This window comes from Eleutherodactylus coqui, chromosome 5 (assembly GCF_035609145.1).
Source record: "Eleutherodactylus coqui strain aEleCoq1 chromosome 5, aEleCoq1.hap1, whole genome shotgun sequence".
Taxonomy (NCBI): domain Eukaryota; kingdom Metazoa; phylum Chordata; class Amphibia; order Anura; family Eleutherodactylidae; genus Eleutherodactylus; species Eleutherodactylus coqui.
The window spans coordinates 256,871,035-256,894,327 of NC_089841.1; the positions used below are offsets into that span (position 1 = coordinate 256,871,035).

The 23,293-nt window shown below is 45.5% G+C and overlaps 1 protein-coding gene across 3 annotated transcripts in view; it reads right to left on the bottom strand.

Annotated features, from left to right (window-relative positions):
* The window catches only part of BABAM1 (BRISC and BRCA1 A complex member 1), a 58,638-nt gene that overhangs the window by 29,558 nt on the left and 5,787 nt on the right, over positions 1-23,293 (bottom strand). Inside the window, exons 1-4 of one of the 3 annotated variants that reach the window (XM_066604561.1) lie at positions 16,054-16,130; positions 14,295-14,634; positions 4,282-4,340; positions 4,060-4,180 (exon numbers count right to left, since the gene is read on the bottom strand). In XM_066604561.1, the coding sequence (XP_066460658.1) occupies positions 4,060-4,180; positions 4,282-4,340; positions 14,295-14,549 (435 nt within the window). In that variant the 5' untranslated portion in view covers positions 14,550-14,634; positions 16,054-16,130. Of the gene's footprint in view, positions 1-4,059; positions 4,181-4,281; positions 4,341-14,294; positions 14,635-16,053; positions 16,131-23,293 lie in introns of those variants that run through there. The other 2 variants (XM_066604560.1, XM_066604562.1) reach the window with 2 other exon arrangements.

The following is a 23,293-nucleotide window of genomic DNA, read 5'->3' on the forward strand; positions in this document are numbered from 1 at the left end:
CAAACATTTGGGGACCCACTTTGCAGATAGCTTCATGTTCAAATGTTCATGGAAAATGACACAAACAGGTTCACCAGAAATCCCCATGATGTCTGCTATTCCTTTAGCTGAAATTTGGTGATTCTCCAGTATGAAGTTGTGCACAGCATCCACGATCTCCGGAACAACCACCTCTCTCGGTCGTCCAGGACGTTCCTCGTCATTGGTGCTAAAGTGGCCCGTTTTAAATTTGGCAACCCAGTCCTTAACTGTAGAATATGAAGGGCATTGATCCCCCAATGTCTGCGACATATCACCTTACAGAAACAAGAATTTTATCACTCCTCTGCTCTCATTTGCTGTGAATATCGCCTTAGACTCTTAGATCACTGTTGTCATAAGCTACAAACACAAAATTTTGAAAACATATATTAGACACATAAGGCTTTCATGTGATGTAACATTCGTTACCATAGAAACAAAAAAAGAAAACGAAGCCAAAGACTTATCAGCAGCCCCTCGTATAGCACCCATATATTCCGCAGCGCTTACAAAGACAGGGGGGAAAAGAAAGACAAAAGTACAAAAATTTCAGAACCACAGTTACATAGTAATCAGTTGATGGAAATAATAGGGGTGAGGGTCCTGCTCCAACAAGCTTACATACTACAAGTAATGGGGTAAAGGGGCTGGAGATGTGCACGGTATGGCAAGGTGGAGAGAGAGGTATGCTATACACATACACAATGGTCAGATATTTATCCAGGTGACGGTAGAATCGGTATGACTGTAGGGGCAGTTGATAGTGGCTGGCAAGGATTGCAGTCAGTAGGTCAGGGAGCATGTTATCAGGCGGCGTACAGAGGGGTTTGTTTAGGGAATGCGGTATGTCTCCCTGAAGAGGTGTGTTTTTAGAGCACGCCTGAAGTTTTTCGAGTCCTGGATCGCCCGGGTATCCTTTGGTAGTGCGTTCCAGAGGACTGATGTTGCTCTGGAGAAGTCTTGGGGGCAGGAATGAGAAGTTGGAATTAGAGGGGTGCGCAGTCTAGTTTCGTTAGCAGAGTGAAGAGCCCGGGCTGGGTGATGGATTGAGATGAGGGAGGCAATATAGGTGGTGATGCGCTGTGGAGGCCTTTGTGGATGAAGATAGTGAGTTTAAATTGAATTCTGTATTTAACGGGCAGCCAGTGCAGTGACCGGCACAAGACAGAGGCGTCCGAGTAGTGGCTGGACAGGAAGATGAGCCTGGCTGCTGCATTCAGGATGGATTGGAGAGGGTGGAGTCTGGTGCAGGGGAGGCCAATCAGCAACGAGTTGCAATAATCAAGCCGAGAGTGGATGAGGGCAACAATAAGTGTTTTTAGCGTGTCTACAGTGAGAAAAAAGCAGATTCTTGCAATGTTCTTGAGGTGGAGCTGACATGTTCAGGCAAGAAATTGGATATAGGGGGTAAAGGAGAGATCGGAGTCGAATATGACCCCAAGGCAGCAGGCATGCTGTCTGGGAGTTATGGTGGCGCCACACACTAAGATGGAGATGTGAGGATGAGGTCGGTTAGTGGTGGGTGGAAATACGGGTAAGTGAGTTTTAGAGAGGTTTAGTTTTAGGTACAGAGAGAACATAGTGTTAGAGACAGCGGACAGACAGTCGGTAATGTTTTAAAGGAAAGGTGCAGAGATGTCATGGGAAGAGGTTGGTGTCGTCAGCATAGAGGTGGTATTGGAGGCCAAATCTCCTGATAGTTTGTCCAATAGTGCAGATAGAGAAAAGGAGGGGGCCGAGGAACAGCAAAGGGAAGAGGAGGAGAGGTAGAGCCAGCAAAGGAGACGCTGAATAAGCGGTAGAGGAGGATCAGTAGAGAGAAATCACCCGTCGATTTGGCTGTCAGTAGGTCGTTGGATACCCTTGTAAGGGCACTTTCTGTCGTGTGTTGGGGTGAGAAGCCAGACTGTAGGGGGGTCGAGGAGAGAGTTCTCTGATCGATAGCTTACAAGGCGGGAGTAAACTAGGTGTTCTGGTAGTTTATAGATGAAGGGGAGATTAGAGATGGGTCGATAGTTGGCAGCCTCAGTCTGGTCAAGAGTCGGCTTCTTTAGCAGTGGGGATACGATGGCGTGTTTGAAAGAAGAGGGAAACATGCCAGAGGTCAGAGAGAGGTTGAATATACTGATGAGATGGGAGATGACCACTGGGGAGAGGGTCGCTAGCGCAGATTCTGGGGCGAGCAGAGGAGAGCAATTTGAAGACTTCTTCCTCTATCGTTGGTCTGAGTACAGGCAGTGAGCAGAAGCTAGTTGCAGTGCCGACAAAACTAGGGTCAGGGCTAGTATGGAATTGGGAAGTTATTGTCTGACGGATGTCATCAATTTTCTTTTTGAAGTAGGCAACCAACTATACAGCACTGAGATCTGTCACAGGGGGCTGCGGTTAAGGGCTAAGAAGGGAGTGGAAAGTATCAAAGAGCAGTTTAGAGTTGTGCGATAGTGAGGGGACGAGAGAGGTGAAGTAGACTTGTTTGGCATGGTGGAGGGCGAAGTTGTAGGTTCTGAGCATGAATTTGTACTGGAGAAAGTCCACAGACGTTTGCGACTTTCTCCACAGCCGTTCAGCACTTGTAGAGCACCGCCGGATGAAACGTATTTGAGGCGTGAGCCAGGGTTGCCACGTTCTACGTCGGATGGCTTGGGTCATGGGGGGGCGCCGCTTCATCCAGGGCATATTTGAGAGCGGTGCTGAAGTGAGCCGCAGCCAGGTTGGGGCAGGAGATGACAGAGATAGGGGACAGAGAGGACTGTAGGGACTCCGTAAAGCCCTGGGTGTGAATAGCCTTAAGGTTCCTATAGGTACGGTAGGTAGGTGGGTCTGGAGAGATGTTAGGGAGCGTGACAGAGAAAGAGAGGAGGTTATGGTCCGAGAGTGGACGAGGGGAGTTGGTGAAGTTGGAAGCAGAGCAAAGACGGAGAAAGACCAGATCCAGAGTATTGCCATCCTTGTGAGTGGGAGAGGCTTTGAGTTGAGAGAGACCAAGGGAGGAGGTGAGTGATAGAAGCTGAGAGGCAGATGGGGGCATTAGTGGGGATGTTAAAATCACCTAGGATGAGGGTTGGAATTTCACAGGAGAGCAAGTGGGGGAGCCAGGCAGCAAAGTGGTCCACAAACAGGTGAGGAGCACCTGGGGGGCGGTAGATAACTGCTACTCGCATGGACATTGGGTGGAAAAGCCACAGTGTATGTACCTCAAATGGTGGAAAGGTGAGTGAGGGTACAGGGAGAATGACCTGGTAGTTTTCTAGATCAAGTTTATTTAGCAAGTTCACTATAGTCTGGTCATGTTTGCGAACATCATGTTGTAATGGCAGCAGCTGGTCTTCGAAATCACTCACATGGCTTTCCACTGCAATAGTTCTCTGTGGAATATTTTGCACATCATGGCGAAGGAGACCCATATCTTCTTTTAGGGAACTAACCTGTAGATGCAGCTCAGTTAATCCTGAATTACATTTGTTAACTACCACAAGTCTGCCGAGGGTTGTAGAGCAGCTATCGCCAAATCTAAGGCAGAATGTCTATGCAAGGCTACCTACTGCCCCCTCCTCCCGAGATCCAACCTCTGTCAAGGCTCCTAGTGCAGGGCCAGGGGAGCCATGTCCCTTCGATGGCCGTGAGGAGGTGGATCTGGCAAACTTTGCCAGCTTAGCTACAGTGTCTCTGACCAAGTAAGCTTTCAGCACACCGCCGCCACGTCTCAAAAGCTACCATCCAGTGTTTTGTGCTGGTCCTTGCAGCGGTTCATTTTCAGAAAATTACACATTGGGCAATTCTGCAGGAAACCCTTTGTCCCCAGGTACAGATACTGAGCACAGTATGGGACAAGTAACAGGGTGAGAAGTAAGATACTGCACAGGAGTTCTCACAAAACGCAGCCACTCCCATCCCAGCCCCCCCACCCCCCATTCTCAGCTTCTTAACAGCAAAGAAAAAATAAAAAATTGGAGATATATCGTCTTTAACAATGTAGGCATCCTATTCAGTAATTGTTATTTATATTGTCAAATATTGGCCTTACTTGCTCTCACTTACCCACATAGCTTCATTATTTGCAACAACAAGGGCAAATTCATGTCTCTTGTCAATCTTGTGCTTGGTGCGAACGAACATCTCAATCATTTTTTGTGAAGAATTGAGCGCATTGGTTTTTGCTCTAGAAAAAAAGGAATGCAATATACAAGCACCCATAAAAAAATGACAAATTATGAGAATCATGATAGTCCAAATCACACGTACATGGACATATAAACTTACCCATTGAAAGATTCCATTTTCTGAGAGGACATTTCTTCAGACAAGTCCAAGCAGATGATCTAAAAAAAGACAATGACATGAGATGCGGCCAAAACTAGACAGAAGGAGAGCTTTCTCCTTTGAGAGAGGAAAGCATATCAGCGTACTCCCATCTCTCCTCCACTGCTGCCCAGTCCACGCTACTCTCAATACAGTCAATGAAAGCCCCCTGTTCCCATCCTTACAATGCCAACCTCTCAGATGCCAATGAACATTCTTGACAAGAATGATGTTCCCTTTTCTCTTCACAAAAATATTCCAAAGTAGTTGACGTGGAAATACTGTTAGCATTTGAAGTAAAGTACAAACCTGGTATACACCTTTGGCACACCTTAGTAAAGACACCATCTAATAGCTCATTGGACTTCATTTGACTTTCAGATCTGCAAGAATTCATTATGGCTTCTACCCAGAGGTATGAGAGGAGCCAGGGTGTGCCAAGAAAACATTCCCCACATAGTTACTCCACCTCCACTGCCTTAAAGGGGTATTGCCATCTCGGCTTTTCATGGCCGAGATCGGAAAACCCAACCATCTATTTCCTACTACCTGTCGGAAACAGCCATGTGCGGTTTATGTAACTCGTATTAAAGTGAACAAGAGCTATAGAAACAGCATAGCGTGCTTCCATTGATAGACCTTTAGGAGTTCTTACTTTTTGCGAGACGAGGTGTAACTTTTATCGGTACCATTTTGGTGTACATATTGCTAAAGATTACAGCAGCGCTCTCAGAAGTCACCAACCTTGGAGGAGCGGTATATTACACGCTGTTCCAAACAGTCCCGATCCAAAAAGGACCCCAAGCCAGAGGAACAATTAAGAATATATGTCAGCAGCAAACGAGGTGTCGTTTTCACAAAGGAAGAGCTTTATTCCACTTCACAAGCAAAAAAATCAGGCAGACAGCTGTGACGTTTCAACCCAACTGGTCTTTGCCAAGCTAGTGCTGCCAGCGTACAAAACACACTATCCTCCCATAAAAAAAACCAATCAGAACAATGATAAACAATTGCTTACACTTGCGGTTTTCCTCTTCATGTGTCACTGTGTCCAGAGATATTTACATCAACCCATCTCTCTCCAATATAAGAGGGTGCTCTAAATATATCAAATGTGTAGCAAATATACAATTATTAAGATGAATCTTTTGTTACCACCCCACATTGGGACAAATCAGTATGGTTCAAAATATTTTATTTAAAATTTTCACCACATTATAAAGTCTGCATGAACTTTGTTATATTGCAAAATTTGTTACTTAATAACCATGAGCTCATTAGGGCCTCATTCAGCTTACCGAGAAAAGACCTAATATCATTAGAAACAGAGATAAACTATACTCAACTAAAAAAAACTTAGATCAACAGAATACAAAGCCACAAGTCAAGACCGGTGAACCCAGGATCTGAATCTTTCTGAGGACCAGAAACAGATCCAGATCTGCCATGTTATGTAAAACTCTTCATGGGCTTTGTTCTCACTCGCCCTTAGTTCGTCAAAGCGCATAATATCATTGAGCTCCTCTACCCACATCATTCTTTGGGGGACACATAGAGGACTTCCAGACAGAGTCTAGGGATGATTCTCCTGGCTGTGAGAATAAAGAATCTCAGAAGACCCCTTTTTGCTTTTTTGATGGGTCCCGGGAGGACTGAGACCAGTGCCATCTCCACCGTCAGTTTCACATGTGTTCTGCGAATACAGTTGTAGACCTCCATCACCTCCTTCCATAGGGTGGCTACCACAGGACAGCTCCACCAAATGTGGGACATGTTTCCTCTATTGTTGTTACATCTCCAACAGATAGGTGAGGTCTGGGGAAAGATTTTATGTAATTGGTCCGGAGTCCTATACCACCAGGATAGGATTTTAAAGTTTAGATGCTGCGCTTTGCAGGCAGGAGAAATTTTGTGACAAAGGACCCAGGCTCTCTCCCAGTCCTCTCTCGAAAGATTCCACCCCAACTCTCTCTCCCATGCCTCCACGTAAGGTGGCATCTGGATCTCCGACTCCCGATTCAGCAATAATTTATAAAGGATGGAAATCATGTGTCTCTGTGAGGACAAGGACATTCAAATTTGCTCAAATGGCAAGAGGGGGGGGGGGGTGTAAGATTCACCCGAGGGGTCAGGGACCCCATGAAGCCCCTTAGTTGGAAATATTGTAACCATGAGCCTGGCTTGTACCTACCCCACCCATGATCTCCACCAGGGGCCTCAGACCCACTCCCGACACCACGTCCCGCACACAAGGTAGCGGTGAGAGTGACAGCTGCAGAATAGGGGACCCTTGCATGGAAGCCCTGAATTGCAGGTTGAAGACCAGGGGCGTGGGGGGCCCTGGGACCGACACCAGTCCATTCCCTGGCGCAAACTCCAACCAGGTCTTAAGTAATTGACCGAGGAATGGCGAGATATTCCGGATAAGACTCGTATATTTGGGTGGGATCCAGGCCACACCTGGCAAAGACCCCGGCACCAGGGCGTGTTCCGATGCCACCCACAGTTTTGAGCTCTCTTGTTTAAGTAAGTCAAGTATACAGATGGCCAAACTAGCTTTTTAATGAAGAGTAAAGTTAGGCAGTCCCAGGCCTCCCCTTTCCTTGCTTTTCTTAATGAGTGAGAAGCGCATCTGTGGCTTCCTTCCTCTCCACACGAACATTGTAATGAGGGACCGAATACGTTTTAAATAATGGTTTGGGAGTTTTACTGGGACAGTCTGACACACATAAAGGAACTTAGGTAAAGAATCCATTTTAATAACATTGACCCTCCCACTCTAGGAAAGGAATAGAAACTTCCGCTTGCTCAGATCTCTCTAGAGCAGTGTTGGCGAACATATGGCACGCGGCACGGAGAGGGCACGCCAAGCCCTTTCTGGCGGCACGCGTGCTGTTCGCTAGTGTCACCCTCTCCTCCGCACTGCAGATCAATGGGAGAGCTTACTCCCCCTGTCAGAAGTATAGGCGGGCAGTTCAAATCCAGAGCTGACGGTAGCCTGAGGTGAAGGGGATTGCTGGCACACACTGTTATCTAGCAGCTCCTCATTCCCCCCGCCCCTCCGCACAGCAGCCCAATCAGAGCGCTTCCTTCCTCCCCTGTCAGAAGGAAGGCGGGGCAATTGAAATGTGGAGCGGATGGCAGCCTCCATTCAAAGTGATTGCCCTGTGAGCAGAGTGGAGCGGAGCTTGAGTGCAGCAGTAAGGAAAACCTGGACGGAGGTTAAAAGAAAGACTATAGCTGCCTGGGTGATGTAAGATAACAACACTTACTGCAAAGAGAAAGGCATCATTCGAATACGTTCCTGTAAAAAACGCCTAAATGTACAGAAGCTTGAGGAAGAAAGTAACTGACAATGGTTTCACTGCTAAACACTTCTCAGCTCACCAACTCCCGCTGCACACATGAACACGGGCGTATTTGCGTTGCGGAATCCGTAGTGGGCGTCCGCCTCTGGATTCTGCAGCAAATATTGTGCATAGACATGCTGTGGAAAATCAATTTTCCAAGTCCACGAGCGGAAATCAATTGCGACTTTACACTCACAGATGGAAAATCGCAGCATGTTCTATTTTGGCCAAACGCACACAGCGGATTTGCATTGCGGAGTCCACAGCAGGCGTCCACCTCTGGACTCCACGGCAAATACCGCCCCATAGCATGCTAGGGAATACGTGGTTTCACTTCCATGAGCAGAAATGGATTGCGATTTTCTGCTCGCAGAGCAGAAATCGCAACATGCAGCAATTCTGTGAGGGCTATGCACGGACGGCTTCCATTGAAATCAATGGAAGCAGTTTGTCCTGCGCCCATTTTGCAGTCATGATTGCAGAATGGCCGCAGGAACTGTGTCAGCGCGGCATAATCTGTACTGCGCATACGTGCTGGCTGGCAGATCCGCAATACAGATTATGAAGAACCCGGATAGGTACGCGGGAGTCAATGGCTAGGGTTGATTCAGCTGCGGGATCTGACCCAGCTTTGTGCAGGCGTCTCAAAGGTCATATTTAACCCCTTAATGACGCGGCCCCTCTTTTTTCCCATTTTCGTTTTTTCCTCCCCCCTTTTAAAAAATCGTAACTCCTTTATTAATCCATCAACGTCGCTGTATGAGGGCTTGTTTTGGGCGGGACGAGTTGTATTTTTGAATGGTGCTATTTAACGCACCATATAATGTGCCGACAAACTTTTTAAAAATTCTAAGTGGAGTAAAATGAAAAAAAAACACAAAACTACATTCCACCATCTTTCGGTGCGTCTTGATTCTACGGTGCACAAACTGCAACAAAAATGACCTGTTAACTTTATACTACGGATCAGTACAATTACTACAATACCAGTTTTTTTGTAGTTTATTTTTTCTGTACTACTTTTATTTTTTTTCAAAGACATCTAATTTAAAAAAAAAAAATTTCTGCGAACATCTTCTGCGAGCAATAACTTTGTAATTTTTCCATCAACGTAGTTGTGCGAGGGCTCCACCCACTTGTGTTTTCTTTAACGCTGCGATACCGCTGAGATTGTCAGTGGGACTTTCTAATGTTAAAAACGCATCACAAGTTTGTGCTTTGCAATTTTTGTGCGATGCCTTTTCTAACATAAGAAAGTCCCATTGACAATCGCGAGAAAAACACTGCGATATCGCAATGTTAAAAAACCGCAAGTGGGTGGGGGCCCTAAGCCTACCTTATCTCTGGGTGGGGGCCCTAAGCCTACCTTATCTCTGCCTACACAACTGAGCTGAAGACCAGAGTAGGCCATTTAGGGTGAAAACAGATGGCCGTATGTGCAACTACGCTCACCAGCACAGGGCGCAGTTGCGCCTGAATGAGGGCAATTTCGTCCCCTTTGCTGGTCATTCACACTCTGCACCAGAGCGCAGGAGTTTATAAAAAAACTGTGGGAAAATAGGTGTTGCCTGATCTTCCCCGCACAATCTATTTACTACAGAGCAGGGCTAATCTTTTCTCGGCCATAGTATTAAAGGGCAAGTAAAGAACTAGTTAAAACAAAACCACTGAAATCCATTGACTTCAGTGGGTTTGTTTTGTCCCATTATACGGCCGTGATTATTACAGCAGCATAAGGGAGGAAACCACGTTCGCCTAAAAACTACCCCTAAGGGTTAAAACAGAAGGCCATATGTGCAATTATGCTCGCCACTACAGAGCATAGTTGCGCATGAACCGCTTTGGTTTTTTTTCAATCAGGCCATTCAAACTCCTCTGAAACTGCCCTTCCGGTTACATTGCCGTATTGGCACTTTGCAATAAATAAGTCGGTGTTGGGTTGCAAATTGGGCACTCGGTCTCTAAAAGGTTCGCCGTCACTCCTCTAGAGTCTCGAGAAAGGGCTCGTAGTTTAGTTTAAATGCCAGAGAGAAATCTGCAGGGAGGCAAGCTCCAAGATATTTGATCGAGTAAAGTTTCCACTTGAAAGGCAACTGACTCTCCAGTTGAGAGACCTCGGTCTGCGGCAACGACACGTTCAGGACCTCCGACTTTTGGGTGTTTACTTTGTAATTGCTTACTCCACCAAAGTGCCGGAACTCTATTAGGATCCCCAGGAGACCGATGCGAGGGTTGGACAAGTAAAGCAGGAGATCATCCGCAAAGAGTGCCATGTTGTGTTCTATGTCACCTATGCGGAGACCCCTAACAGAACTGTTTTGACGAATCGCATTTGCCAGTGCCTCCATTGTTAGGACATAAAGAAACAGGGATACCCTGTCTAGTTCCATTCTTGATTTGAAAGGCGTTCGACAGGGCCACGTTGATTCGAATCCTGGTGGAGGGGTTTTGATACAGGGACATGATTCTGTCCTTCATTCTTGGGCCAACTCCTATTTTATCTAGAGTGGCCGAAAGAAAACTCCTGGGACAAATCATTATAGCCCATATGATATAGAACAAGATATTGCATGCTATGAGGTATTTTTTATTTTCATCTTTTTTTTTATACACAATCATTGAGGAAACTAGATCTAAATTCAATCTTCCCCAATGTTGTCATCAGATAACAGAGAAACATATTTTTCTTTTGGAAAAGTGCTCATAAAAGAAAACATAGCATCTTGGTCCACCACCTCAAACATATTATACAACATATAGGTAGAAGATATCAATAGACTTCTATGTGAATGAAAATAAACGATCTTCCTGCATTTCTTTCTGTTTTAACAGAGCCTCTCTATCACCACCCCTCAGGTTTTTGTTTTGCGACGTGGCTCTGTTAAAAAAGTAATGCAATGGATATTTAAGATGAATACTTTATCACCAAATGGCCTGAATTAGGACTATAACATCAATAAGCTGATTTGATGAGTGGATTATATCAGCAGACACATTTGATGTGCGTATTTCCTGATAGATATTCTGATGACGTTTTGAATTTAAATCTTCTTCTCGATGTACCGGACGGTGTGACCTCTCCCTGAAGCTACTTACCTTCTATTTAGGCCTCATGTCCACGGGGAAAATCAGGCCCGCTACGGATTCTACATGGAGAATCTGCAGCGGGTCCCTCCTGCCCCGCGGACATGAGCGCTGAAAATAGGAATTTAAAAGAATTTACCTATCCGGAGCGGGCGGGGAAAGTCTTCTCTTCCTCACGGCCGGATCTTCTTTTTCGGCCGGCGGATGAACTCGTCACGGCTGCGGCACGTCGCTCCGGATGGGTAAATTCTTTTAAATTCCTATTTTAGGTCTCCCGCGGATCCGGACGGCTTCCATAGGCTTCAATAGAAGCCCGCGGGAGCCGTCCCCGCGGGAGACCCGCATGAAAATGGAGCATGGTCCAGATTTTTTCATGCTCCATTTTTTTTTAAATACCTTTTATTGACCATCCGCGGGTATTTATCTACCCCGCGGGTGGTCAATGCATCCCTATGGGGTGCGGATCCGCGGGCAGGAGAAGAGTTAAAATCTGCTGCGGATTTTAATTCTTATTTTGCCCGTGGACATGAGCCCTAAATTGCTATAGAAATGGAGATCATTTATTTTCATTCACATAGAAGTCTATTGATAGCTTCTACCTATATGTTGTATAATATGTTTGAGGTGGTGGACCAAGCTGCTATGTTTTTTTATGAGCTCTTTTCCAAAATAAAAAATATGTTTCTCTGTTATCTGATGACAACATTGGGGAAGATTGAATTTAGATCTAGCTTCCTCAATGATTATGTGTACACAAAAAAAAAGATGAAAATAAAAAACACCTTATAGCATGCTATAATATCTTGTTCTATATAATATGGGCAATGGGCTATAATGATTTGTCCCAATGTGGGGTGGTAACAAAAGATTCATCATATTAATTGTATATATGCTACACATTTGGTATATTTAGAGCCTCCCCCTTATATTGGAGAGAGATGAGTTCATGTAAATATCTGTGGACACAGTGACACATGAAGAGGTACATCATTAGATACACATCAAGAGAGGGGATATCTTGGTAACAATACTATGAGCCATATAAATAGAATGAGAAACAGTATAACCTATACATCTTGACTGATGCTCAAGTATCCATCAGATAGGTTCCATTTAGTGATGAGCGAGTACCTGCCCGCTCAAGACAAAAGGTTCGGGTGCCGGCGGCGGGCAGGGAGCTGCGGGGGAGAGCGGGGAGGAACGGAGGGGAGATCTCTCTCTCCCTCTCTCCCCCCCGCTCCCTCCTGCTGACAGCCCCTACTCACCGCTCCCCCGCGCCGGCACCCGAACCTTTTGTCTCGAGCGGGCAGGTACTCGCTAAGTGCAATGCTCGCTCGAGCAATTGCCCTTAGCGAGTATACGCGCTCATCTCTAGTTCCATTCCATCTAAATGCACTTGAGAGCTCTCATCTTAGCACACTATAAACATAGAAACAGACGGGAAGGCAAGTCATGTGATCAGCTGATGCACAGGAGGTGTTACTGAGCAACGTCATTGGAGATGTGGCTCCACACCATGTGCAGTAGAGGAAGGTGAATCCAAAAGACACATGACATGTTTGGGTATCCATTACTTGAACACAGTTCCGCTCAGGACATGATCAGTAGCTATGAGTGAACGCAGTACATGGTAATGTAGGTCATGGAGGATCACACCACCGCACATGTAAGCAATTGTTTATCATTGTTCTGATTGTTTCTTTTTATGGGGGGATGTTTTGCATAGTGTGTTTTGTACCCTGTCAGTACAAGCTTGACAAAGAACAGGTGGGTCGAAACGTTGCAGTTAAACTCTATATATGTTAAACTCTTTTAAAAGAGGCTGCACGCCCCACATTAAAGCAGAATTGAGGAAGCTTATACATGCTGAACCTGTGTCAGTGTGAAATCTTCTTATGCGCATATAATCAATTCAGAATTAATCTGGAAGGGTGTAAACATTCCAAATTGAGTAAGCCCTGGTTCCACAAAGGAAATCCACAACAGCCCTAAGAAGGAGCTTTAGGGTTATTGCACAGAGGATCAGGACAGTATAGTGTATAACTTTCCCTATAGAAGTGGGTGTGTCTCTACACTCTGTGTCTAATGCACTGCAGACACAGAACGGTATAACTGAAGTTGTTTGCAGTAGGCTAGGAAATGTTAGAGAGCAATTTCACGGTGAGAGCTGGTTGTACGGCACTGCAGCCTGAGAACGCTATTACTGAAAGACTGGGAACAGGCCGAGATGCGTAATACAAAAATGGATGCACTACAACTCCCAGCAAGCCACAACTATAATGACACGGTCAGATGTAGCCCTAAGAAGGACCGTTGGGGTTCTTGAAGACAGGATCATACGCTAACACTTTCCTTATATAAGCAGCTCTTTCCCTAAACTCTGCATAATACACTGCAGACTGAGAATGCTATAGCTGAAATGGCCTGCAGAGCCAGAGATTGAAAAAAAAAAAAATGGTGCACTACTGCTCCCAGCCAGCCACAACAGTAATGCACACTATGAAGAGCGAGTAGCCCTAAGAAGGACCGTTGGGGTTCTTGAAGACTGGATGCTACGCTAACACTATCCCTGTATAAGCAGCAGCACTTTCCCTAACCTCTGCCAGTATGTGTCTAAGGTGAGCTGCGGGCGGGACCAGTTTAAGTACTCAGCGGTCACCTGATCGGTCCAGCCACTCACTACTGTGGGATGGGATAGGGCTGGCACGTCACAGCAGGAAGCGGTAATGCCTTCCCCGCATGTATATAGGCTAGAAAATGGCGCTAAACATGCGGGGAAGGAAATGCAATTGACATCTCAATTGCACAACTGTAAGGCACACGGTGAGATGTAGCCCTAAGAAGGAGCGCTGGGGTTCTTGTACGGAGGATCAGGACTGTAAAACTTTCCCTATAGAAGCAGCTCTGTCCCTAAACTCTGCGTTATGCACTGCACACGCAGAACAGTATAACTGAAATGGAGTGCACAGCCCTAGATGCTTTTTAAAAAATTGGTGCACTACTGCCCCCAGCCAGCCACAACAGTAATGCACACTATAAGGAGTAGCCCTAAGAAGGACCGTTGGGGTTCTTGACGACAGGATCCTACGCTAACACTATCCCAGCAGCACATTCCCTAACCTCTGCCAACATGCATCTGAGGTGAGCCGCGGGCGGGACCATTTTAAGTACTTCTCGGTCACCTTATCCCACCAGCCACTCACTGCTGTTGGTGGGCAGAGGGCTGGCACGTCACAGCAGGAAGTGGTAATGTCTTCCCCGCATGTTTAGTGGCTAGAAAATGGCGCTAAACATGCAGGGAAGGGAAATGCAATTGACTCGGGTACCGTGTGGTGTTCGACTCGAGTGACGAGCATCTCGAGTATCCTAATGCTCGAACGAGCATCAAGCTCGGACCAGAGTGCTCCCTCATCTCTAAATACAAAGTATACAAGGGAATTTAAAAACTCTGCAAAGTTGTCCATAGCCCCTAAAGGGGTGCAAAGAAACCACTTGTCTGCATTGTTTCTACTCTGCTCCACTTGAATTACATATACACACCACTTTCTCTGGGCAGTTGACTCTTGGAGTTTTGACTTGAAATTCCGCAGGAGGAGGAGGGACACAACTTGGGGGAGCAGTGACCGATTGGGAAGGATCCTCCGCCTGTGCCGCCTCACCCTCTCCCTCACTTCGGCTGCCCACTACAGGTTGTGGTGGCACTTCCCTGTCTTCAGCACCCTCTGGGTTAAAACGTGTATGAGGTCTCTGTTCCAGCGTTCTTTCGCCGTCTTCTGCAGGCTCTGAGGTATCCATGTTGCATGTCTCCTCCGTAGGACTATCCAGTTTTGTAGTGGGGTGTTCAGCCAACTATGGGTATCAAGCAAATGGAATATTGACCCTGTAATATCAAGAAAAGCATATTAACATATTAAATGTTAAATAGAGATGAGCGAGCATACTCGCTAAAGCAAACTACTCGAGCGAGTAGTGCCTTATGCGAGTACCTGCCTGCTCGTCTCTAAAGATTAGGGTCCCGGCGGGGGAGAGTGGTGAGTTGCGGGAGTGAGCACGGGGGGAGAGTGAGAGAGAGATCTCCCCCCGTTCCTCCCCGCTCTCCCCCACCCTGAATCTTTAGAGACGAGCGGGCAGGTACCCGCATAAGACACTACTCGCTCGAGTAGTTTGCCTTAGCGAGTATGCTCGCTCATCTCTAGTGTTAAATACTCTTGCATAAAAACGAAAATTATAATAAAGGGGCTAACCAATATTTATTGGTTACCAAGAAAAATTAAGTTTGCAAACTTTTAAGGCTACTTAGGCCACTTCATCAGATTTTAATCTCAAGAGATATAATCTGTGACTAAAGCCTGATGAAGAGGCCCAAGTAGAGTCAAAAGTTTGCAAACATAAACATTTCTGGTTAGCCAATAAAGGTATCATCTCTATAATACTCTTGTATGGCTTACATTGTAACTAGTGTGGTGGAAGTCCAGTATTCCTATATTTTGGATCGGTGGGCCTTGGCAGTAGACAGTTATCAATTTAACATTCTGTATACATACTTCTGTCTTGCTACAAATATAGTTCATGACAGTTGTGCAATAAGTACTTCCTACATATGAAAGTATCTGTTTTTCATAACTCTGCTGACAAAGATGGAATTTAGCCCGTAACCAACATGTATAAATATATTTGACTGTCCAGCTGCATGCACTAATACGGAACTAGGAATCAGACATGGACAACCGCAGAAATTACCCAAGCAATTTTACTGGAAACGTATGCAAATAACATGGGAGGTTTGTGCAATTTATAGTTCATGATGTAACATCCAATCATATCGAAGGAACCCCACGTGGCTCCAAGACAACCCACTCATTTCATCCACCACCTGATGGCCAATCACAGATGACCGGAGGATGGAAGAATTGCAAGATGCTTATCCAATAATTAAACAATACGTTGTATGCATGTAATCTTTGACCTGCCCAGATGGGCGGATTTGTTAAACTCTTAAAATAGGCTACACGCCGATCATTAAAGTTAGAATTGAGGAAGCTATGCATGCTGAACCTCGTGTCAGTGTGAAAAACTTCTTATGCGCATTATCAATTCAGAATTAATATGGAGGGCTGTAAACATTCCAAATTGAGTAAGCCGTGATTCCGCAAAGGAATCCTACGACAGTGGGGGCTCGTCCGGGATGTGATCGACAGGTTCCATAGAATTCGGACAGAAGACACGGACATATGCGACCTTGGACTTGGTGGGCCCAAAATATCATCAGAACACGGTGAGATAAATTAATTATCTATACCTGTGTGGCTAAGTTCAGGCTCGCCTATGTGCCGTGCCAGGCCGAATGATTTGGACCCGATCGACAGGTACTTCTTTAAGTCTCGATCACATGATAAGAACCTGTCATAAGATATAAAGGAATGTTTACATGCCTGTTGTCTTGAGAGTACTAGTTAATTGGTGACATCAATAGCTGCCCCCGGGAGGGCCTGTACGGGGTGTTTCCACTCCTGAGGGAGGAGGGAGCCGTTCAGGTGGCCTGTCGCAGAGACTCAGCAGTCCTGAGGCCCATTTGGAGGGCCCAGGGAGGGAGAGACTGCCAGAGAAAAGTCTGATATGGGATTTCCGCTCCTGCTAGGCCTGCTTGTAGGGTCCGGGAGAAGGGAGCTATCAGACAGTATCCCGAGGGGCAGTGAGACTACGCCAGCCGTACTGGTGCTCTGTCTATTTGTGTGTGTCCACAAATATTTGTTTATTGTTTAAATGTCAACGAGTAGATCACTCCGTCTGAGGGTAGATTGATAAACTGTGTAGCGACAGAAATGCTAGAGACTCTAGGGCGGGGCATATTATGTCCGGCGTCTGAGGAGACTTTTATAATCATGTTGTTATATAGGAATAGTTTGTTTGTCTACAATATAGAATTAGTATCAGTCCTGCTCAACTGTGCCCGTAATTGTTTAGAAAGGAAAAAAAAAAAAAAAGCTGCTAACTACATTTAAAAAGAGGAAGTGGAACTCTTAATAGAAGCGGAGCAATTCCTGTGCTGTAATAAATAACTACTGTTGGATGTTAAAACTACTAGTATGTCTTGTTATGTAACCTAATCTTTGTCATACGCCCGTCATAAATGTAAAAAGTTATATGCCACCCACATCCTGAGGGGGCTCTTAAGAATACAGACTGCGTAGCCCCACCATGCCCACAAGAAAATACTTCTATGTTTGCCAAGTCCCCAACAGCGTACATGTTAACAGACCCCCCTACCTGCAATCTTCTGATTAACAGACCCCAATTCACTTGTAATCACATAGAATGTTAGGTGGTCACCGCTGTGACAGAAGTTACAACATAATATATGTGATTTATGCATTAGACGTTAGAATTTCTCTAAGTGTCAGAAAAGAGGAAGTGAAGGTGGGCTGCAATGGCGTCTGTATTAATATACAAAGACACCAGCTTAGTGAATAGAGAGAATTGCAGTACATTACCAATCAGATGGAGATGCCCGGCATCTAAGACTGCATCTGCCCGGTCGCCGGAAGTCTGACAAAATTGTTGTAAAAGTAAAAGTTAGCCTTATAATCCCAGCTGTTGCTGCACCAAGGTTATTCTCGTCTTGTTCTACATCAAATGCAATCCTACGTAGTTCAAATATAATATCCCTCTGGGCTTAGTCTTGAGGATCCATTTTTGTCATCATCCGATCTTCCAGTAAGTTGAAGGTGAGCACTTGAAGTACATACAGCTGGTGTGCCATCTCATTATTGATCGCATTCTGTGCTCTGATTACATGAGTAAATCCCAGCTTCTTATAGTCCCTGGTGTACATAGATCTCCGTTTTTCAATGCTGCCCTTAAAAAGAGGAAGTTACTTGCCCTGTAGTCCCAGCACAAGTAACGTATATTCACAGACAATATAAAATAAATAAACTACAGGGAGAAAGAGAGACGGTAGAGAAGCCAAGGAATAGGAAACAAGCAGGTAACGATAAGGCCAGGTATCCACAGGAGGAACGGGGCAGATTGACCCGTAATTTGTAAAATGTAAATGGTGTGGTGCATAAGACTTTATCTTTATTGGGTTGTGATGTGTACCCAAGGACTGCCAAACATTGAATGAGGGAATAAGGAAGTAAGTGATTAGCCACACTCAGAGGGGTGGAGCTAGATGATGCAAGAACACGTCTCTTATCCAAGGAGGGGGTAAGAATCATAGATAGCCAGAAGAAAAAGTTTTTTTGTTTTCCCTCCTGTCTCAAACTCAGCTTTCCACGGTTCCTGACAAATTATGGGACACCTACAAGACAGGCATAGGGAAATTGAATGTATCGACCATGATAATATATACGAGACCCAGATACACACCCCTGGGTCAAACAGTATCCCCCTAGATAATAAAAAAAAAAAAAAAAAAAGGGGGTGAAGGGTCAGCCACACATGTTAGGTGCTGTGTGCTGATGCTTTGGAAAAAACTGCCAACCGGCCACAATTTCACTGTTAATTTCTCTTGCAGAAGGCTGTAAGGCCTGGAGGCCTCCAAAGACTAACCAAGTTCTGCAGGCCATACCTGTACTTACACCCGTTGCCAAATTCCGCACCTTTCTGGGCCTTGTTTCATACTGCCGCCTATATGACAGTATTGACACAAAAGCACGAAGGACAACCACAGCCATGAGGGTGGATCCAGTGACTTGAGGAGCTCCCTCATCTGCTTGTGCGGTGGCAGCAGTACAGGCAATGGTTGACAAATCTTCTAAGTTGGTATTGGACTACCCCCTAGTGGTCCACACCCCAAATGACACCCAGAACATACTCATGCAAGTGCAACCCAAGCACTTATCTCTGGCCTATTAGATCCGACTATAATGTGCTCTTTCCATGCCTCCCCCAATATTGCTCTGGGCTTCCCAATGTTGTAATACCTTGAATCCGGCTACTCTTCTTTTACTCAGGTATTCCTGGGGGGGAGGGGAGGCATAGGTGATTGAGTATGGCGGATCAGCTATTTTTTAAATAGCATTATTGTAGTGATGTACACACTGTTAATGATGCATATTTTGAGTTTTCTTTTGTAGATGGTATCAGGGTGAGGATTGATGATTCCGAACCAGATATGCAGAGGTCACACAACAAGATGTCCTAAACGCAGAAGCTCTGCCTCCGCATGTCTCAGGGCAAGAAGCGGAACCGGAGGCCCTCACTGAGGCGTGTGGAGTGGTAGAAGGTAAGTCGGCAACTTTTTACACTGACTCCTGGAATGCATTTGGCATAGCTCATGATTATGGCCCAATATGGAAGGCCAGACAGCTTGTTATCTCAGTAGGACAGCCAATTAAGAATGGTGCAGCGGTGCAGAGTCTCATGGAAACCCTACTACTACTACCTGGCAATGGAGAATCCACACCGATTTCTACAACGGAGAAGCGAGAGATGACACCCTCGCCGACAACACAGCAAAGGCAGCGGCCCTCAAGCCGTGGAAGAAAGAAGAATAGATACTGACAGCATGAGTCAGTGATAAGACTTTGGACTTTGATAAAACCTTTGGACTTTGATAAAACCTTTGGACTTTAATAAGACTTTGGACTTTAATAAGACTTTGGACTTTAATAAGACTTTGGACTTTAATAAGACTTTGGACTTTGATATGTCAAGGACTTTACAGTTACAAGTCAACGAGGAAAGAAAGCAGATGGGCTAAAATACGGGAGCGACAGCACAGGACGGCGTATGGCGAACAATCAACAGAACTTGCCTACAGAGGTCCCTGTTCCCCATGATGGCCCAGCTGGTATACAGAATCAAAAGCAGCGATGACGGCGACACTGAACAAGAATGGGTGACACCTGGGTTCTCTGTAGCTGCTGCATCATTTGTCCAGTTAGCATGATCTTTGCCATGTGCGAGTCCGGACAGAAGTAAGGTGGCCATATAACACTTGCCTTGACCACTCTACCCATTTCAGAGATTGCCAATTTGACCACATTCAGCTCACACCTGTTGGGGAGTATGAATATGTGCTTGTTGTTGCTCGAGTCTTTTTCAGGTTGGAGGCCCACCCGGATACTAAGGTAAATGAGCAGATAACCACACAGAAATTCATGAATGAGGTAATCTGCAGATATGGGGTACCAGAAGTGGTTGAGTCGAACAAAGGTACACACTTCACAGGTGAAATAATGCAACACATCATGTCTGTTTTGGGTATATTTCAGGCTTTTCACACACCCTACCATCCACGGAGTAGTGGGAAAGTAGATACGAAAGGCAATAGAGAAAATGGGTAAATTTTGAATTGAGTGTCTTTCATTAGTTTTTCTTTTCCTTAGGAGGATACATGCCACAGTAGCTGAATTTGGGGAATGATTTTCTTGTTAATCTTGTCATAGGCCTCTCCAAGGAATTGTTAGTAATGCATTCTGCAGACTCTGCTTTTCCCCAGGTCCTACAGATGAGTGTCACAATCTAAAACCAGGTGACAGGGTCTATGTGGAAAAGTTTAAGAGAGAAACCCTGTTTGAATGTCCCTACCAGATGTTGTTCACCACCCCAACTGCAGTCAAGCTCAAAGGAAAGCCCACTTGGACCCACTTGGATCCACACTTCGCACTGAAAAAAACTAATGATCCTGCATATCCTTTACATGCTATAATGTGGTACAATTCCTCTAACACACACCTTTGACTACTGTACACTAGCCCCTGTTTCAGAACAAATTAAAGGAGATGTCCCGCGCCGAAACGGGTTTTTTTTTTTTAAACCCCCCCCCCGTTCGGCGCGAGACAACCCCGATGCAGGGGTTAAAAAAACCACCCGCACAGCGCTTACCTGAATCCCGGCGGTCCGGTGACTTCAATACTTACCGCTGAAGATGGCCGCCGGGATCCTCTATCTTCGTGGACCGCAGCTCTTCTGTGCGGTCCACTGCCGATTCCAGCCTCCTGATTGGCTGGAATCGGCACGTGACGGGGCGGAGCTACACGGAGCTACACGGAGCCCCATAGAGAACAGCAGAAGACCCGGACTGCGCAAGCGCGGCTAATTTGGCCATCGGAGGCCAAAAATTAGTCGGCACCATGGAGACCAGGACGCTAGCAACGGAGCAGGTAAGTAAAAAACTTTTTATAACTTCTGTATGGCTCATAATTAATGCACAATGTATATTACAAAGTGCATTATTATGGCCATACAGAAGTGTATAACCCCACTTGCTGCCTCGGGACATCTCCTTTAATACAATCAAATGTGCAATATGAAGCCTACACTGAGGGTGAGAATCCAACACCGCATCGTGCTAAGAGAGACATTGACACTCAAGGTGGTAACTTTGACCCACATGTATACATAGATGCAATAGGAGTGCCAAGGGGGGTGCGAGATTAATTTAATTCTAGAGATCAGGTTAAAGCAGGTTTTGAGTCCTTATTTGCTTTTGTCACTGTTAATAATAATGTAGATTGGATGAATTATATCTCTTACAATCAGCAGAGGTTCGTAAACTACACCAGAGATGCTTTGCAAGGGTTAGCTAACCAGTTAGGGCCCACTGCATCCATGGCGTTCCAAAATAGAGTGGCCGTGGATATGATTTTCGCAGAAAGAGGTGGGGTATGTAATTTCCTGTACGTGTATTCTCCCTTTAATGTGACCAATGTTTCCCTTGTTTGAAAAAGATGAAGAGCCAGTTCCGATAATGCCAACCACATACGCTACCAAAGAAAAGGAGAAATGTACTAATACTGTGCCTGCCCCGATCTCCTAAGATGGATTGTCAGTGGAATTCCCATTTGCCAAGGGATAGTGCAGAAGACCTTAGGTTCCGGCGAGGGCACACCCTGTGGGGTGTTAACTTGTACAGATAGAGGGTATGGATGCCCGGAAATGAGCCCAGGGAATCCATGGCCTCCCTCTGAGGTGAGGTAGGGATCCCTCCCCTCCTAGGAGTAGGGACTTACGGGCAGTGGGGAAACCCTGATGCAAGGGTGAGGCGAACTGGACGTGTTCACCATTAGGACTATCTCCAGGAGGGACATTGGTGTGGGTGAAGATTAAGGAGTCCCACGCCGTGCGTACCTGTGCACGCTATTAGTATTGTAACATTATGCTAGAGCGAGAAGAGAGGCTCCTGGTGATAGTTTTGATCTACACGTATACATTGACATCATAGGATAGCCAAGGGGGGTACCTGACAAGTTTTAAATCTGCTTGTGCGGTTCAAAATAGAATGGCACTAGGTACGATTTTAGCCAAAAAAGGGGAGTGTCTGTAAGATGATAGGGGAGACTTGTACCTACATTCCAGACAAAACGTGACCCACAGGTAAAAAACGCAGTTGCCATTAAGAAGCTGACCGCACTAACTAAAAAGAGCTAACCTTAGTCTGTTTTCCTCCGTTAGGTACCTAACAGGAGAAGGGAAAAATATAGAAAAATAAGTTTTGAAACATTGTGTATTTAGAACACTGTGATAGGTTTTCGCTAAGATTTTGCTTTATTTTATCTGCAGTGCACTCTGCTTATGTCCACGCAACATGCCGGTGTTACAACGCCCCTGGTCCTGTTACCTTGCCGCCTCTGGAAAAGGGAAGTGGGAATAATCAGCTTGTAGCTCTTTCCTTCCAGACTAATATATATGATCATGCACTTACTAATGAGACAGGGATTCAGTCATGTTGATCAGTCATTAGATAGTCCTGACTTTGCACTCTTGTTGATGAATCGAGGTAACGTCAAGAAGGCGGGGTTCTATACAAGTTATGTAGAGTTTACCTGAGATAGTAAAAGTCGCACCTCTCCTAACCTAATTATGGTTGTCACCTTTATAGTCATTCTAATTTCTGTTTGTCGTTGCATACAGTGTATTCCGACCCTGATGACTGCCTGGTCCACCTGTCCCACTACGACGTCCAACAAAAAGCCCACTGTCAGCGCAACCGTCGTCATCATGGATCCAGAATGTGATGATGTCGAACCATCCTATACCCCCATGGCAGTAGTAGGCCCAGTCGTCTACAAAACAATGCGAGTCTAGGGTCAGCGGTGGGGGATTGGGGTGGGACGGAGCAGGGCGAGTTTAGTGAAACAGATAGTTTCAAGGGGGGTCTGTGGTGGAAGTCCAGTATTCCTATATTTTGGATCGGTGGGCCTTGGCAGTAGACAGTTATCAATTTAACATTCTGTATACATACTTCTGTCTTGCTACAAATATAGTTCATGACAGTTGTGCAATAAGTACTTCCTACATATGAAAGTATCTGTTTTTCATAACTCTGCTGACAAAGATGGAATTTAGCCCGTAACCAACATGTATAAATATATTTGACTGTCCAGCTGCATGCACTAATACGGAACTAGGAATCAGACATGGACAACCGCAGAAATTACCCAAGCAATTTTACTGGAAACGTATGCAAATAACATGGGAGGTTTGTGCAATTTATAGTTCATGATGTAACATCCAATCATATCGAAGGAACCCCACGTGGCTCCAAGACAACCCACTCATTTCATCCACCACCTGATGGCCAATCACAGATG